The sequence below is a fragment of the Oncorhynchus kisutch genome, linkage group LG6 (assembly GCF_002021735.2).
Source record: "Oncorhynchus kisutch isolate 150728-3 linkage group LG6, Okis_V2, whole genome shotgun sequence".
NCBI lineage: Eukaryota > Metazoa > Chordata > Actinopteri > Salmoniformes > Salmonidae > Oncorhynchus > Oncorhynchus kisutch.
This window is the reverse complement of record NC_034179.2, coordinates 5,854,779-5,873,062: the sequence shown is the minus strand read 5'-3', so window position 1 is coordinate 5,873,062 and position 18,284 is coordinate 5,854,779. Positions and strand designations below refer to the sequence as shown.

Below are 18,284 nucleotides of genomic sequence, written 5' to 3'. Positions count from 1 at the left end.
GCCTCTTACTGTAGCGCGTCAAGGCAAGATAGGCTTATAGCCATGTAAAGATCACCCTCTTCAGGCAGTGTTGCCATGTTCGCATTTTTTTTCTTGACAATTGGGCTACTTTGAAAACGTTGTCACGGGTGAAAATGTTTTGGTCGCAGGTGGTGGGTTTTTGGACTACTTCTAAATTGCACCGCGGCAGCCATGGCATTTCCCTTGAAAATGTTACATTTCACCGTGACCTGCTGCTGCTGACTATCAGGCAGTGAGGCAGGCGGTTACTGAGTGAGTGAGTAGTGGAGGAGGGGACCGGAGGGGTGTGGGTGAGTGGTGGAGAGGACCGGAGGGGTGTGGGCGCGTTGAGAAAACACTGGCTGAAGCCGAGTCACGGAGACGTCGTAACAACTTATCTAGATTGGTCATTATGGAGACACACCCTTTTCCCATAAAAAAACAACATATGAACGCTCTAGAACTTATATAACGGCGACAAAATATTGTAAAACGACTTTAGGCGCACTAGAGCTCTTTAGATACGTTTGCTCAGAGGTGGTTTAAAGGAAATTGCATTCTAACGTCGACTTTTGTAATGGATAATCTTATGCGAAGGGTTTTATGCTCAGTTCTGGGGTTTGGAGCGTTACGCATGTGGACATGTTCTATGGACGTTATGGAACTGCCTTGCTTGTGTTATGGTTAAAGTCGACAATGGAAATGACATTAAATATGGAGAATGATAAGAATACAATTGCATCTGTTGACCATCGTGTCAGCTATTCATTTATATGCCATTGTAAACTACTGTAGCCTACCATTTGGGATACAATGAATACAGTGTGTTAAAATGAAGGCAATGACTGCTGTCGTTGCAAATCTATTTGTGCCACTTGTGTAGCCTACGTGGAGCTGACAAACAGCTTTAATAAAATAGCATGTAACTTCCGTTTGTTGTTGTTGTAGCCTTGTGTTGTTATGCAATTATTAATGGCCATGTTTAGTTAATTCAATTGGAAGTTATCAATTGTGTTCATGGTCACAGTGTAACAGTATAACTTTAGACCGTCCCCTCGCCCATACCCGGTGGGAACCACTACTTCCAAGGGCTCAGAGAAAGTGACGTCACCGATTGAAACGCTATATAGGGCGCATCACCGCTAACTAGCTAGCCGTTGCACATCAGGGGCTATAGGCTACCTGCATCTCGCTCAGCAAACAATGGCAACGTTTATTTGCAAACCTACATTTTAGTCAGTAGTTTATGCCTATTAATAAAATAACAAGTCAATCTCGCAAATAGGCTATTTATTACGGTTTGTATCACAACATTTGTAGTCACATGATAATGGCACAATTGCCAGAAAGTAGCATAACATTTAATTTTTAAAGTTCATCCAAGAGTTTCTTGCACAGAGATTTCGAGATCCTCTGTCCAACATCACTAAAACTCTCCTTTGTCTACAGTTACACACATGTGCAAACAGGATTTATTTACAATTATAAACTGGGTGGTTTGAGCCCTGAATGCTGATTGGTTGAAAGCCATTGGAGTGTGGACCAAGGGAATTACATTGGTAACCAGTTTATAAATAAAGCAAGATTGGAACATATGGCCCATATACTACGACTAAGGTCCATGTCCTAAAAAACAGCCATTAGTCGTGGTATACTGACCATACACCACAAATAACAGCCATTAGTCGTGGTATACTGGCCATACACCACAAATAACAGCCATTAGTCGTAGTATACTGGCCATACACCACAAATAACAGCCATTAGTCGTAGTATACTGGCCATACACCACAAATAACAGCCATTAGTCGTAGTATATTGGCCATACACCACAAATAACAGCCATTAGTCGTAGTATACTGGCCATACACCACAAATAACAGCCATTAGTCGTAGTATATTGGCCATACACCACAAATAACAGCCCTTAGTCGTAGTATACTGGCCATACACCACAAATAACAGCCATTAGTCGTAGTATATTGGCCATACACCACAAATAACAGCCCTTAGTCGTAGTATACTGGCCATACACCACAAATAACAGCCCTTAGTCGTAGTATACTGGCCATACACCACAAATAACAGCCCTTAGTCGTAGTATACTGGCCATACACCACAAATAACAGCCCTTAGTCGTAGTATACTGGCCATACACCACAAATAACAGCCCTTAGTCGTAGTATACTGGCCATACACCACAAATAACAGCCCTTAGTCGTAGTATACTGGCCATACACCACAAAAAACAGCCATTAGTCGTAGTATACTGACCATACACCACAAATAACAGCCCTTAGTCGTAGTATACTGGCCATACACCACAAATAACAGCCATTAGTCGTAGTATATTGGCCATACACCACAAATAACAGCCATTAGTCGTAGTATACTGGCCATACACCACAAATAACAGCCCTTAGTCGTAGTATATTGGCCATACACCACACCTCCTTGGGTCTTATTGCTTAATCGCTGCTGTCAAAACAAGTGAAATTGACATCCATTGATGGAAAATGATCTGCAGAGGTTAATAAGGGAGATTTATCTTAAATTCCCAATAATTGTTATTTTGATGGGAAACCCACATTTTGCTTCTTAGCCTACGTTGTTAAAATTAAGTTGATACTCCTTCTTAATTCGCTCGATAACATCATGGGGGAAAAAAGGGTTTACTTGACAAATGTGGCAACTCCTCTCTTCGTGCGAAAAAGGGTTTTCAGAGGTCATTGGGTTAGACATTTTAGCAAGACCTGGCAACCCTGTCTTCAGGACAAATAATGAAATGCGAAACAAAAGTCAAATTCTATGAAGAACATACTTTTTTTTCTAGCGTTTTCTCTGCATGTTATATCGGTCCTTTTTGGGACGGATTAAAAGCAGATACAAATGCATACGCGAAAGTCTAATATCGTCCAAAAATGTTGGTCAACCGAGAAATCAGTCGGGCTCTAGTTGCTAGGGGTTCCCGTGGTGACAGTAACCAGGGGTTTCTGACTCCAACTGTCAGTCTGACCTTCTCTGGCTCCTCTGCTCTGTTTTCTGTTGGTTCTGTGAGACTTTGGCTGTGTCACAAACGGCACCATATTCCCTTAGTTTGCATAATTTTTTTTTTGACGAAGGACCATAGAGGTCTGATCAAAAGTAGTACACTATAACTGTAGGTTGCCGTTTGGGACGCACCCTTTCAGTTTTCTCAGCCATCTGTGCGGTTACTGCTGTTCCCAGCTAAGGCTCTGGGGAGGCCCTCACTGACGACACCAGAGCACATTGTTTGAGCAGTGATTAAAAAAAGGAAAGGATGAGTAAAAAAAAAAAAAAATCTGTCTTCTCTAGGATAATCTATAGTTTCCCAGACACAGATTAAGACTGTAACAGTGCTGGAGACCCCGTTGTGGTTCTTAATTGAACCAGTCTTTTACTTCTTGTTTAAATACTTTAATTAATGATACGTTCTTCATCAAATTAATGTCATGTTGATTAAATTATAAACAGGCTAACACACCCGTATTGTGAAACTGTAGGTTAACAACTCCCTGCCCCACACCCCCACTCCCTCACACCCCCACACCCCCACACTCCCAAACTCCCACACCCTGACACCCCCACACCCTCACATCCTCACACCCTCAAACCCCCACACTCCCACACCCTCACACCCTCAAACCCCCACACTCCCACACCCTCACACCCCCACACCCTCCCTGAATGTGACAGAAAAACAAGTAGCAAAGTCATTAAGGCCAGTCACATCTTATATAATGTATAATTACAGGAATGAAATCATCATCATGTATTGATCACATCTTTACTAATTCAGCAGAAATTTGCTTAAGAGTGGTATCCAAATCCATCGGATGTAGTGATCACAATATACTGTATATAGCCGTCCTTCTACACCTGCATTGCTTGCTGTTTGGGGTTTTAGGCTGGGGGTTTCTGTACAGCACTTTGATATATCAGCTGATTTAAGAAGGGCTTTATAAATATATTTGATTTGATAAATATGATTAGTAGCCATATCTAGGGAAAAAAACTCACTTCCAAAGGCTGGGCCTAATATAGTGTATAAGAGGGCATACAATACGTTTTATAGCGATTCCTATGTTGAAGATGTAAATACGATTTACTCGTCTGTGGTGTATAATGAGGAGCAACCAGTAGCTGCACACGACACATTTATTACATAATCCTGAGTCAGGCATTCCACAGGGCAGCTGTCTAGGCCCCTTACTTTTAAAACTCTTGACTAATGACCTGCCACTGGCTTTGAGTAAAGTCTCTGTGTCAAAATATACTGCTGACTCAACACTATACATGTCAGCTGCCACAGTGAATGAAATCAAATCAACACTTAACAAAGAGATGGAGACAGTTTCAGAATGGGTGGCAAGAAATAAATTAGTCATAAATAAATAAAAAAAACTAGTAGCATGGTTTTGGGACAAATCATTCACTAAACCGTAAACCTTAACTCAATCTTGTAATGAATAATGTGGAAATTGAGCAAGTTGAGATGACTAAACTGCTTGGAGTAACACTAGATTGTAAACTGTCATGGTCAAAACATATTGATGCAACAGTAGCTAAGATGCGGAGAAGTCTGTCTATAGTAAAGTGCTGCTCTGCCTTCTTAACAACACTATGAACAAGGCAGGTCCTACAGGCCCTAGTTTTTTCGCACCTTGACTATTGTCCAGTTGTGTGGTCTGGTGCCACAAAGAGAAAAATTACAATTGTCTCAGAACAGGGCAGCACGGCTGGCGCTTAAATGTACACGGAGAGCTAACATTAATAATATGCATGTCAATCTCCCCTGACTGAAACTGGAGGAGAGATTAACTTCATCCCTACTTGTATTTATCAGAGGTTGAATTCACAGAGCTGTCTGTCTAAACTACTGGCACACAGCTTGGACACCCATACATACCCCACAAGACATGCCATCAGAGGTCTCTTCACAGTCCCCAAGTCTAGAACAGACTATGGGAGGCGCACCGTACTACATAGAGCCATGACAACATGTAACTATATTTCACAGTACTACATAGAGCCATGACTACATGGAACTCTATTCCACAGTACTACATAGAGCCACGACTACATGGAACTCTATTCCACCATACTACATAGAGCCATGACAACATGGAACTCTATTTCACAGTACTACATAGAGCCATGACTACATGGAACTCTATTCCACAGTACTACGTAGAGCCACGACTACATGGAACTCTATTCCACAGTACTACATAGAGCCATGACTACAAGGAACTCTATTCCACAGTACTACATAGAGCCATGACTACATGGAACTCTATTCCACAGTACTACATAGAGCCATGACCACATGGAACTCTATTCCACAGTACTACATAGAGCCATGACTACACAGAACTCTATTCCACAGTAGTACATAGAGCCATGACTACACAGAACTCTATTCCACAGTACTACATAGAGCCATGACTACACAGAACTCTATTCCACAGTAGTACATAGAGCCATGACTACACAGAACTCTATTCCACAGTAGTACATAGAGCCATGACTACACAGAACTCTATTCCACAGTAGTACATAGAGCCATGACTACATGGAACTCTATTCCACAGTACTACATAGAGCCATGACTACACAGAACTCTATTCCACAGTACTACATAGAGCCATGACTACATGGAACTCTATTCCACAGTACTACATAGAGCCATGACTACATGGAACTCTATTCCACAGTACTACATAGAGCCATGACCACATGGAACTCTATTCCACAGTACTACATAGAGCCATGACTACACAGAACTCTATTCCACAGTAGTACATAGAGCCATGACTACACAGAACTCTATTCCACAGTACTACATAGAGCCATGACTACACAGAACTCTATTCCACAGTAGTACATAGAGCCACGACTACACAGAACTCTATTCCACAGTACTACATAGAGCCACGACTACACAGAACTCTATTCCACAGTACTACATAGAGCCATGACTACACAGAACTCTATTCCACAGTACTACATAGAGCCACGACTACACAGAACTCTATTCCACAGTACTACATAGAGCCATGACTACACAGAACTCTATTCCACAGTACTACATAGAGCCATGACTACATGGAACTCTATTCCACAGTACTACATAGAGCCATGACTACATGGAACTCTATTCCACAGTTCTACATAGAGCCATGACTACATGGAACTCTATTCCACAGTCCTACATAGAGCCATGACTACATGGAACTCTATTCCACAGTACTACATAGAGCCATGACTACACAGAACTCTATTCCACAGTCCTACATAGAGCCATGACTACATGGAACTCTATTCCACAGTCCTACATAGAGCCATGACTACATGGAACTCTATTCCACAGTTCTACATAGAGCCATGACTACATGGAACTCTATTCCACAGTACTACATAGAGCCATGACTACATGGAACTCTATTCCACAGTACTACATAGAGCCATGACTACATGGAACTCTATTCCACAGTACTACTTAGAGCCATGACTACATAGAACTCTATTCCACAGTACCACATAGAGCCATGACTACATGGAACTCTATTCCACAGTACTACATAGAGCCATGACTACATGGAACTCTATTCCACAGTACTACATAGAGCCATGACTACACGGAGCTCTATTCCACAGTACTACATAGAGCCATGACTACATGGAACTCTATTCCACAGTACTACATAGAGCCATGACTACATAGAACTCTATTCCACAGTACTACATAGAGCCATGACTACATGGAACTCTATTCCACAGTACTACATAGAGCCATGACTACATGGAACTCTATTCCACAGTACTACATAGAGCCATGGCTACATGGAACTCTATTCCACAGTACTACATAGAGCCATGACTACATGGAACTCTATTCCACAGTACTACATAGAGCCATGACTACATGGAACTCTATTCCACAGTACTACATAGAGCCATGACTACATGGAACTCTATTCCACAGTTCTACATAGAGCCATGACTACATGGAACTCTATTCCACAGTCCTACATAGAGCCATGACTACATGGAACTCTATTCCACAGTACTACATAGAGCCATGACTACACAGAACTCTATTCCACAGTCCTACATAGAGCCATGACTACATGGAACTCTATTCCACAGTCCTACATAGAGCCATGACTACATGGAACTCTATTCCACAGTTCTACATAGAGCCATGACTACATGGAACTCTATTCCACAGTACTACATAGAGCCATGACTACATGGAACTCTATTCCACAGTACTACATAGAGCCATGACTACATGGAACTCTATTCCACAGTACTACTTAGAGCCATGACTACATAGAACTCTATTCCACAGTACCACATAGAGCCATGACTACATGGAACTCTATTCCACAGTACTACATAGAGCCATGACTACATGGAACTCTATTCCACAGTACTACATAGAGCCATGACTACACGGAGCTCTATTCCACAGTACTACATAGAGCCATGACTACATGGAACTCTATTCCACAGTACTACATAGAGCCATGACTACATAGAACTCTATTCCACAGTACTACATAGAGCCATGACTACATGGAACTCTATTCCACAGTACTACATAGAGCCATGACTACATGGAACTCTATTTCACAGTACTACATAGAGCCATGACTACATGGAACTCTATTCCACAGTACTACATAGAGCCATGACTACATGGAACTCTATTCCACAGTACTACATAGAGCCATGACTACATGGAACTCTATTCCACAGTACTACATAGAGCCATGACTACATGGAACTCTATTCCACAGTACTACATAGAGTCATGACTACATGGAACTCTATTCCACAGTACTACATAGAGCCATGACTACATGGAACTCTATTCCACAGTACTACATAGAGCCATGACTACATGGAACTCTATTCCACAGTACTACATAGAGCCATGACTACATGGAACTCTATTACACAGTACTACATAGAGCCATGACTACATGGAACTCTATTCCACAGTACTACATAGAGCCATGACTACATGGAACTCTATTCCACAGTACTACATAGAGACATGACTACACGGAGCTCTATTCCACAGTACTACATAGAGCCATGACTACATGGAACTCTATTCCACAGTACTACATAGAGCCATGACTACATAGAACTCTATTCCACAGTACTACATAGAGCCATGACTACATGGAACTCTATTCCACAGTACTACATAGAGCCATGACTACATGGAACTCTATTCCACAGTACTACATAGAGTCATGACTACATGGAACTCTATTCCACAGTACTACATAGAGCCATGACTACATGTAACTCTATTCCACAGTACTACATAGAGCCATGACTACATGGAACTCTATTCCACAGTACTACATAGAGCCATGACTACATGGAACTCTATTCCACAGTACTACATAGAGCTAGTAAGGTAACTGATGCAGCAGTAGAATTAGATTTAAAAAAGCAGATAAAAAATATACTTCATGGCAACACACGGCAACACACGGCAACACACGGCAACACACGGCAACACACGGCAACACACGGCAACACACGGCACGTGGACTGTGAAGAGACACACACAGGTACAGACACACACATGATAACATACGCACTCCACACACAAGTACACATGGATTTTGTATTGTAGATATGTGTTGTAGTAGAGTAGGGGTCTGAGGGAACACACTCAATGTATTGTAGATATGTGGTAGTAGAGTAGTGGTCTGAGGGAACACACTTAATGTATTGTAGAGTAGTGGTAGTAGTGTAGTGGTCTGAGGGAACACACTTAATGTATTGTAGATATGTGGTAGTAGAGTAGGGGTCTGAGGGAACACACTCAATGTATTGTAGATATGTGGTAGTAGAGTAGGGGTCTGAGGGAACACACTTAATGTATTGTAGAGTAGTGGTAGTAGTGTAGTGGTCTGAGGGAACACACTTAATGTATTGTAGAGTAGTGGTAGTAGAGTAGTGGTCTGAGGGAACACACTTAATGTATTGTAGAGTAGTGGTAGTAGTGTAGTGGTCTGAGGGAACACACTTAATGTATTGTAGAGTAGTGGTAGTAGAGTAGTGGTCTGAGGGAACACACTTAATGTGTTGTAGACATGTGGAAGTAGTGTAGTGGTCTGAGGGAACACACTTAATGTGTTGTAGACATGTGGTAGTAGTGTAGTGGTCTGAGGGGATACACTTAATGTGTTGTAGAACCTGCATTCATTTTGCTCCAATGTAGCTGCTGCCTTGGCAAGAACTAATGGTGATTTGTAATAAACTCCAGGAAGAGTAGCTGCTGCCTTGGTATCAGGAACTAATAGGGATCCATAATAAACCCCAGGAAGAGTAGCTGCTGCCTTGGCAGGGGGGATCCATAATGAACCCCAGGAAGAGTAAATGCTGTCTTGGCAGGAACTAATGGGGATCCTTAATAAACCCCAGGAAGAGTAGCTGCTGCCTTGGCAGGAACTAATGGGGATCCATAATAAACCCCAGGAAGAGTAGCTGCTGCCTTGGCAGGAACTAATGGGGATCCTTAATAAACCCCAGGAAGAGTAGCTGCTGCCTTGGCAGGAACTAATGGGGATCCATAATAAACCCCAGGAAGAGTAGCTGCTGCCCTGACAGGAACTAATGGGGATCCATAATAAACCCCAGGAAGAGTAGCTGCTGCCCTGACAGGAACTAATGGGGATCCATAACTTGTTTATTCAGTAGCTACTTGATATGTAGTGCCGTAATAGAATAGTACTGCTGTTTCCAGGTTGCATATTGAGTTTAGTCTGAGATTCAGTTACCTGCGACACACACACACACACACACACACACACACACGCACGCACGCACGCACGCTCGCACACACAAGCACACGCACACACACCCACGAGCACACACACACACATCACATAGACATCATGTCGGAGCACACCACTACTGAGAATACCAGAGGGAGGCCGTCTAATTGAATGAAGTCCAACAAGACGTTGGGAGAACAGACAGTGTGTGATGCAGAGAGACAGGACAGGTCTGCTCTCACAGATGTTCCCCTGCAGGTACATGTATGGCGGCTGATGTTACCCAGCAAGCAGGGTGGCAGACACCACTCCAGCTGTGAGGTCAGGGGGTGGGAAGGGAACGGGGTGCTGTTTATACGTTAGGAAGGGAACGGGGTGCTGTTTATACGTTAGGAAGGGAACGGGGTGCTGTTTATACGTTAGGAAGGGAACGGGGTGCTGTATCTACAACAGGAAGGGAACAGGGGGCAGTATCTCTACAACAGGAAGGGAACAGGGTGCTGTGTCTACAACCGGAAGGGAACAGGGTGATGTGTCTACAACAGGAAGGGAACAGGGTGATGTGTCTACAACAGGAAGGGAACAGGGTGATGTGTCTACAACAGGAAGGGAACAGGGTGCTGTATCTACAACAGGAAGGGAACAGGGTGCTGTATCTACAACAGGAAGGGAACAGGGTGCTGTATCTACGACAGGAAGGGAACAGGGTGATGTGTCTACAACAGGAAGGGAACAGGGTGATGTGTCTACAACAGGAAGGGAACGGGGTGCTGTATCTACAAAAGGAAGGGAACAGGGAGCTGGATCTACAACAGGAAGGGAACAGGGTGATGTATCTACAACAGGAAGGGAACAGGGGGCTGTATCTACAACAGGAAGGGAACAGGGTGATGTATCTACAACAGGAAGGGAACAGGGTAATGTATCTACAACAGGATGGGAACAGGGGGCTGTATCTACAACAGGAAGGGAACAGGGGGCTGTATCCACAACAGGAAGGGAACAGGGGGCTGTATCTACAACAGGAAGGGAACAGGGTGATGTATCTACAACAGGAAGGGAACAGGGGCTGTATCTACAACAGGAAGGGAACACGGGGATGTATCTACAACAGGAAGGGAACAGGGGCTGTATCTACAACAGGAAGGGAACAGAGGGCTGTATCTACAACAGGAAGGGAACAGGGGGCTGTATCCACAACAGGAAGGGAACAGGGGGCTGTATCTACAACAGGAAGGGAACAGGGTGATGTATCTACAACAGGAAGGGAACAGGGGGCTGTATCCACAACAGGAAGGGAACAGGGGGCTGTATCTACAACAGGAAGGGAACAGGGTGATGTATCTACAACAGGAAGGGAACAGGGTGATGTATCCACAACAGGAAGGGAACAGAGGGCTGTATCTACAACAGGAAGGGAACAGGGGGCTGTATCCACAACAGGAAGGGAACAGGGGGCTGTATCTACAACAGGAAGGGAACACGGGGATGTATCTACAACAGGAAGGGAACGGTTCCGAAGTATTCCCACACATAGTAGAGAGATACTGTATGTGTAACGTCTACAAATGTAAGCAACGTTTGAAATTATGATGTTTTAGCCAAATATTATATCTGTTTGTGTCTTCTGGCGGTCAATTTGCATGTTCCAGCCCCCCTGAACAGACGCTCAAGAAAAAAATCTGTCTCTGTCTGAATCTAGTTGATGATCCCTGATCTCAAATGACACCAATCTGGATTAAAATAGTAGGAATTAGGGTAACGGAGTAGAGCTGTGGTGGGGGGGGGGGGGGGGGGGGGGGGCTTGCCTTTTGAATGGCGACATACAGTATACATCAATGGCACTAATCCTTTTGCTTGGATACACACATACACACACACACACACACACGCACACGCACACGCACGCACGCACACACACACACACAAATGGCACTGATATTCCTTTTCCTACTAGCATGGTCCAGACCAAAAATGATAGAGTCCTTGCAGAAACAATCTATTATATCCAAATAGGAGTTGAACAGATAGGAGTTGAACAGTTAGGAGTTGAACAGATAGGAGTTGAACAGTTAGGAGTTGAACAGATAGGAGTTGAACAGTTAGGAGTTGAACAGTTAGGAGTTGAACAGTTAGGAGTTGAACTGATAGGAGTTGAACAGATAGGAGTTGAACAGATAGGAGTTGAACAGTTAGGAGTTGAACAGTTAGGAGTTGAACAGTTAGGAGTTGAACTGATAGGAGTTGAACAGATAGGAGTTGAACAGTTAGGAGTTGAACAGTTAGGAGTTGAACAGATAGGAGTTGAACAGTTAGGAGTTGAACAGATAGGAGTTGAACAGTTAGGAGTTGAACAGTTAGGAGTTGAACAGATAGGAGTTGAACAGTTAGGAGTTGAACAGATAGGAGTTGAACAGTTAGGAGTTGAACAGATAGGAGTTGAACAGTTAGGAGTTGAACAGATAGGAGTTGAATAGTAAGGAGTTGAACAGTTAGGAGTTGAACAGATAGGAGTTGAACAGTTAGGAGTTGAACAGATAGGAGTTGAATAGTTAGGAGTTGAACAGATAGGAGTTAAACAGTTAGGAGTTGAATAGATTGGAGTTTGTGGTGCTATGACCCAACTCTGAGCCTGGCTCAAAAACATAATTTCAGACATGAAAATGTTACCCGTATCCGTTGAGTAACAACTTTGCGTGTGAATCTCAAAATAAATCAACAAATATCAGTCATTCTCCCACTGACATCTGAAGGAATAGAATTAACAGAAGGCCCAAAGCCCCAATTACATTGACGAAGTCCCCTCTATTCGTGATATTTTTTATCGGCCAGCCGAAGACGCTGTGTCACAGAGAAATAATCCTACGGTGTCCATATTAGGAAAGCCTCAGTTGGTGTCAGGCTGAGTCCTTCTGACTCTGACGCTGCCGTAATATGGGTCCTAATCTGGACACCATACACACCCCACATCTGTCTCTACTTTGCCAAGCACATTCAGTCACTTTAAACATCTGGCGTTTCGCCGCCTGCCGTAGGAAACCTCTGACGCACCTAGCAGGAATCCTGGTTGAGTTTGGCTAAAGTCTGACCCCTGACCTAACCCATGACCTCCCAGCAGATGGAGGGTAAAGAGTTGATGAGTGGTGGAGGTGTGGAAGGTGAGGAAAGAGAGTAAAGGCTGGTGTTTGTTAGTGAGGGGGGGGGGGGGTGAAGGTATAGGTTGTGTGTTGTTGAGGAGCAGAGGAGGCTGGTAGGAAGAGATATAGGAGGACATGCTCATTGTAATGGCTGGAATGGAATAAAAGGGACAGTTAAGCTGAGAGAGAGATAAGTGGAGCTGAGAGGGACATTAAGCTGAGATAGGTGGAGCTGAGATGGACATTATGCTGAGATAGGTGGAGCTGAGATGGACATTATGCTGAGATAGGTGGAGCTGAGAGAGAGAGAAGGTGAGCTGAGACACAGACAGAGAAGACAAGAAATGCCTTAGTTCGGCTTGGACTGGTTAGGGTTGTCTCTTACCTGGCTCTCTCAGTATGAGCTGGGCCATAGCCTGGGCGTTCCCTGCTTCATTCTCAGCCACACACTGATAGAAACCTTCATCTGACTTCACCAGACCAAGGATCTGGAGGTTACTGCCATCCTGCAGAGGAAGGCACAACACAGTTGGTTTTAAAAACAATTTTAATTGAACCTTTTTTTTAACTGGGCAAGTCGGTTAAAGAATAAATTCTTATTTTACAATGACGTCCTACCCCCGGCCAAACTCAGACGACGCTCAACCAATTGTTCGCTGCCCTATGGGACTCCCAATCACGGCCGGTTGTGACACAGCCCAGGATCAAACCAGGGTTTGTAGTGACGCTTCTAGCACTGAAATGCAGTGCCTTAGACTGCTGTGCCACTCGGGAGCCTAATAGATGGCAGTATGTTATGTATGGGCTACCATAGACCGCTGTGCCACTCGGGAGCCTAATAGATGGCAGTATGATATGTATGGGCTACCATAGACCGCTGTGCCACTCGGGAGCCTAATAGATGGCAGTATGTTATGTATGGGCTACCATAGACCGCTGTGCCACTCGGGAGCCTAATAGATGGCAGTATGATATGTATGGGCTACCATAGACCGCTGTGCCACTCGGGAGCCTAATAGATGGCAGTATGATATGTATGGGCTACCATAGACCGCTGTGCCACTCGGGAGCCTAATAGATGGCAGTATGTTATGTATGGGCTACCATAGACCGCTGTGCCACTCGGGAGCCTAATAGATGGCAGTATGATATGTATGGGCTACCATAGACCGCTGTGCCACTCGGGAGCCTAATAGATGGCAGTATGTTATGTATGGGCTACCATAGACCGCTGTGCCACTCGGGAGCCTAATAGGTGGCAGTATGTTATGTATGGGCTACCATAGACCGCTGTGCCACTCGGGAGCCTAATAGATGGCAGTATGTTATGTATGGGCTACCATAGAAAAGTAAAGACTGTTTCTTCTTTCTACGCATTCTGTATCAAAAGCTATTTGTCATCGATTATTGAAATGGTCAGATCTTTGAGTTGACTTCTACATAGTTAGAGTATTAAGGCTTGAACTATACATTGGCTCTTAGTTTGGTGCCCAGCCTACCTAGTACCCCCTATAGTACCCCCCTATAGTACCCCCTATAGTATCCCCAATAGTACCCCCCTATAGTACCCCCCTATAGTACCCCCTATAGTACTCCCTATAGTACCCCCCTATAGTACCCCCTATAGTACCCCCTATAGTACCCCCTATAGTACCCCCTATAGTACCTCCCTATAGTACCCCCTATAGTACCCCCCTATAGTATCCCCTATAGTACCCCCCTATAGTACCCCCTATAGTACCCCCTATAGTATCCCCTATAGTACCCCCTATAGTACCCCCCTATAGTACCCCCTATAGTACCCCCCTATAGTACCCCCCTATAGTACCCCCTATAGTACCCCCCTATAGTACCCCCTATAGTACCCCCTATAGTACCCCCCTATAGTACCCCCTATAGTACCCCCTATAGTATCCCCAATAGTACCCCCCTATAGTACCCCCCTATAGTACCCCCCTATAGTACCCCCTATAGTACCCACAATAGTACCCCCCTATAGTACCCCCTATAGTACTCCCTATAGTACCCCCCTATAGTACCCCCCTATAGTACCCCCTATAGTACCCACAATAGTACCCCCCTATAGTACCCCCTATAGTACTCCCTATAGTACCCCCCTATAGTACCCCCTATAGTACCCACAATAGTACCCCCCTATAGTACCCCCTATAGTACTCCCTATAGTACCCCTCTATAGTACCCCCTATAGTACCCCCTATAGTACCCACAATAGTACCCCCCTATAGTACCCCCTAAAGTACCCCCCTATAGTACCCCTTATAGTACCCCCCTATAGTACTCCCAATAGTACCCCCTATACTACCCCCCTATAAGGTCATCAGAGTCGTGTTCATGGTCCTGTGTGATTTACAACCATCTGGATGTAGTCACTGGGTATGTGCTTGACATTATATGGGTGACACACACACACACACACACACACACACACACACACTACACAGAGGCTGTGTTCTATGTGACGTACAACAATCTGGAAGTAGTCACTGGGGATGACCTCCTCTCCGTTCTTCATCCAGTGCACCGTAGGAGGAGGGTTCCCCGTTACAGCACACTCCAGCTCCATGTCCGTACTCTCATAGGAATATGTGTTGGTGGGGTAGTTCAGGAACTGGGGTGGCACTGTAGAGAGGGAGACAGGGTTAGGGTTAGACATACGTATTGGTGGGGTAGTTCAGGAACTGAGGTGGCACTGTAGAGAGGGGTACAGGGTTAGGGTTAGACATACGTATTGGTGGGGTAGTTCAGGAACTGGGGTGGCACTGTAGAGAGAGGGGTACAGGGTTAGTGTTAGACATATGTATTGGTGGGGTAGTTCAGGAACTGGGGTGGCACTGTAGAGAGAGGGATACAGGGTTAGGGTTAGACATACGTGTTGGTGGGGTCAGATACTGTGGAGAAAGAGAGATGGGTTACGGTTAGGATTAGAATTAGAATTAGAATTATACGTAGGTGGAGGTTTAGACTTCTGTGTATGGATGTTGGTTAAGGTTAGATGTAGGTGGAGGTTAAATGTATGTGTATGGATGTTGGTTAAGGCTGGGGTTAGGAACTGTGTTTGCCCTGTAGAGATAGAGAATGAACAGAACACAGCAGTTGTGAAGTCAGACCTTCAGATTTTCCGTAAGGAGATATTAGCAAACAGGTGGATGATGATGTTGAGATTTTCCCTAAGGAGACATTAGCAAACAGGTGGATGATGACAGGTGGATGATGATGTTGAGATTTTCCCTAAGGAGACATTAGCAAACAGGTGGATGATGATGTTGAGATTTTCCCTAAGGAGACATTAGCAAACAGGTGGATGATGACAGGTGGATGATGATGTTGAGATTTTCCCAAAGGAGACATTAGCAAACAGGAATATGATGACAGTCAGGTGTGCATATCATCCCTAAAGAGACAGTAGCTATTGATGCTACTATAAATATAGCTATTGATGCTACTATAAATGTAGCTATTGGTGATACTATAAAGGTAGCTATTGATGCTACTATAAAGGTAGCTATTGATGCTACTATAAATATAGCTATTGATGCTACTATAAATGTAGCTATTGATGATACTATAAAGGTAGCTATTGATGCTACTATAAAGGTAGCTATTGATGCTACTATAAATATAGCTATTAATGCTACTATAAAGGTAGCTAGTAATGCTACTATAAAGGAGCTAATGATGCTACTATAAAGGTAGCTATTGATGCTACTATAAATGTAGCTATTGATGATACTATAAAGGTAGCTATTGATGCTACTATAAAGGTAGCTATTGATGCTACTATAAATATAGCTATTGATGCTACTATAAATGTAGCTATTGATGATACTATAAAGGTAGCTATTGATGCTACTATAAAGGTAGCTATTGATGCTACTATAAATATAGCTATTAATGCTACTATAAAGGTAGCTAGTAATGCTACTATAAAGGTAGCTATTGATGCTACTATAAAGGTAGCTATTGATGCTACTACAAAGGTAGCTATTGATGCTACTATAAATATTGCTATTAATGCTACTATAAAGGTAGCTAATGATGCTACTATAAAGGGAGCTATTGATGCTACTATAAAGGTAGCTATTGATGCTACTATAAATATTGCTATTGATGCTACTATAAAGGAGCTAATGATGCTACTATAAAGGTAGCTATTGATGCTACTATAAAGGTAGCTATTGATGCTAATATAAAGGTAGCTATTGATGCTACTATAAAGGTAGCTATTGATGCTACTATAAAGATAGCTATTGATGCTACTATAAAGGTAGCTATTGATGCTACTATAAAGGTAGCTATTGATGCTACTATAAAGGTAGCTATTGATGCTAATATAAAGGTAGCTATTGATGCTACTATAAAGGTAGCTATTGATGCTACTATAAAGATAGCTATTGATGCTACTATAAAGGTAGCTATTGATGCTACTATAAAGGTAGCTATTGATGCTACTATAAAGGTAGCTATTGATGCTACTATAAAGGTAGCTAATGATGCTACTATAAAGGTAGCTATTGATGCTACTATAAATATTGCTATTAATGCTACTATAAAGTCAGCTACTACATATGTTGGAGCCTTTTATTTTGTTTTGTTTGTTTACAATGTATTTATGTTTATGACAAGACGAACTCATGAATTTCTATCTGGGATTTGAGGGGTCAGTTTCTGTGTTGGATTGAGGGTTCTTTTCTGCTGACATTTTTTTTGCCCCGCCAAGATTTATATGCTAAAATCACCACTGCTACACTTTGAGAGGTGCAGTTAACTCTAATGAATTGATCCTCTGCAGCAGAGGAAACTCTGGGTCTTCCTAACCTGTGGCGGTCCTCATGAGAACCAGTTTCATCAGAGCGCTTGATGGTTTTTGTGTGACTGCACTTTCAAAGTTCTTGACATTTTCCAGATTGGCTGACCTTCATGTCTGGTGGACTGTCATTTCCTTTCGCTTATTTGAGCTGTTCTTGCCATAATATTGTATTTTTACCAAATAGGACTATCTTCTGTATACCACCCCCACCTTGTCACAACACAACTGATTGGCTCAAATGTATTAAGAAGGAAAGAAATTCTACAAATTAACTTTTAACAAGGCACACCTGTTCATTGAAATGCATTCCAGGTGACTATCTCATGAAGCTGGTTGAGAGAATGCCAAGAGTTTTTTGTTTACTATATGATTCCATATGTGTTATTTCATAGTTTTTATGACTTCACTATTATTCTACAATGTAGAAAATAGTCAAAAATAAAGAAAAAAACCCTTGAATGAGAAGATGTGTCCAAACGTTTGACT

The 18,284-nt window shown here is 43.2% G+C and overlaps 1 protein-coding gene across 1 annotated transcript in view; it reads right to left on the bottom strand.

Annotated features, from left to right (window-relative positions):
* Positions 1-18,284, bottom strand: part of dcc (DCC netrin 1 receptor) — a 699,685-nt gene that overhangs the window by 322,156 nt on the left and 359,245 nt on the right. Inside the window, exons 6-7 of the mRNA XM_031825895.1 lie at positions 15,456-15,610; positions 13,356-13,476 (exon numbers count right to left, since the gene is read on the bottom strand). Of these exons, the coding sequence (XP_031681755.1) occupies positions 13,356-13,476; positions 15,456-15,610 (276 nt within the window). The remainder of the gene's footprint in view (positions 1-13,355; positions 13,477-15,455; positions 15,611-18,284) is intronic.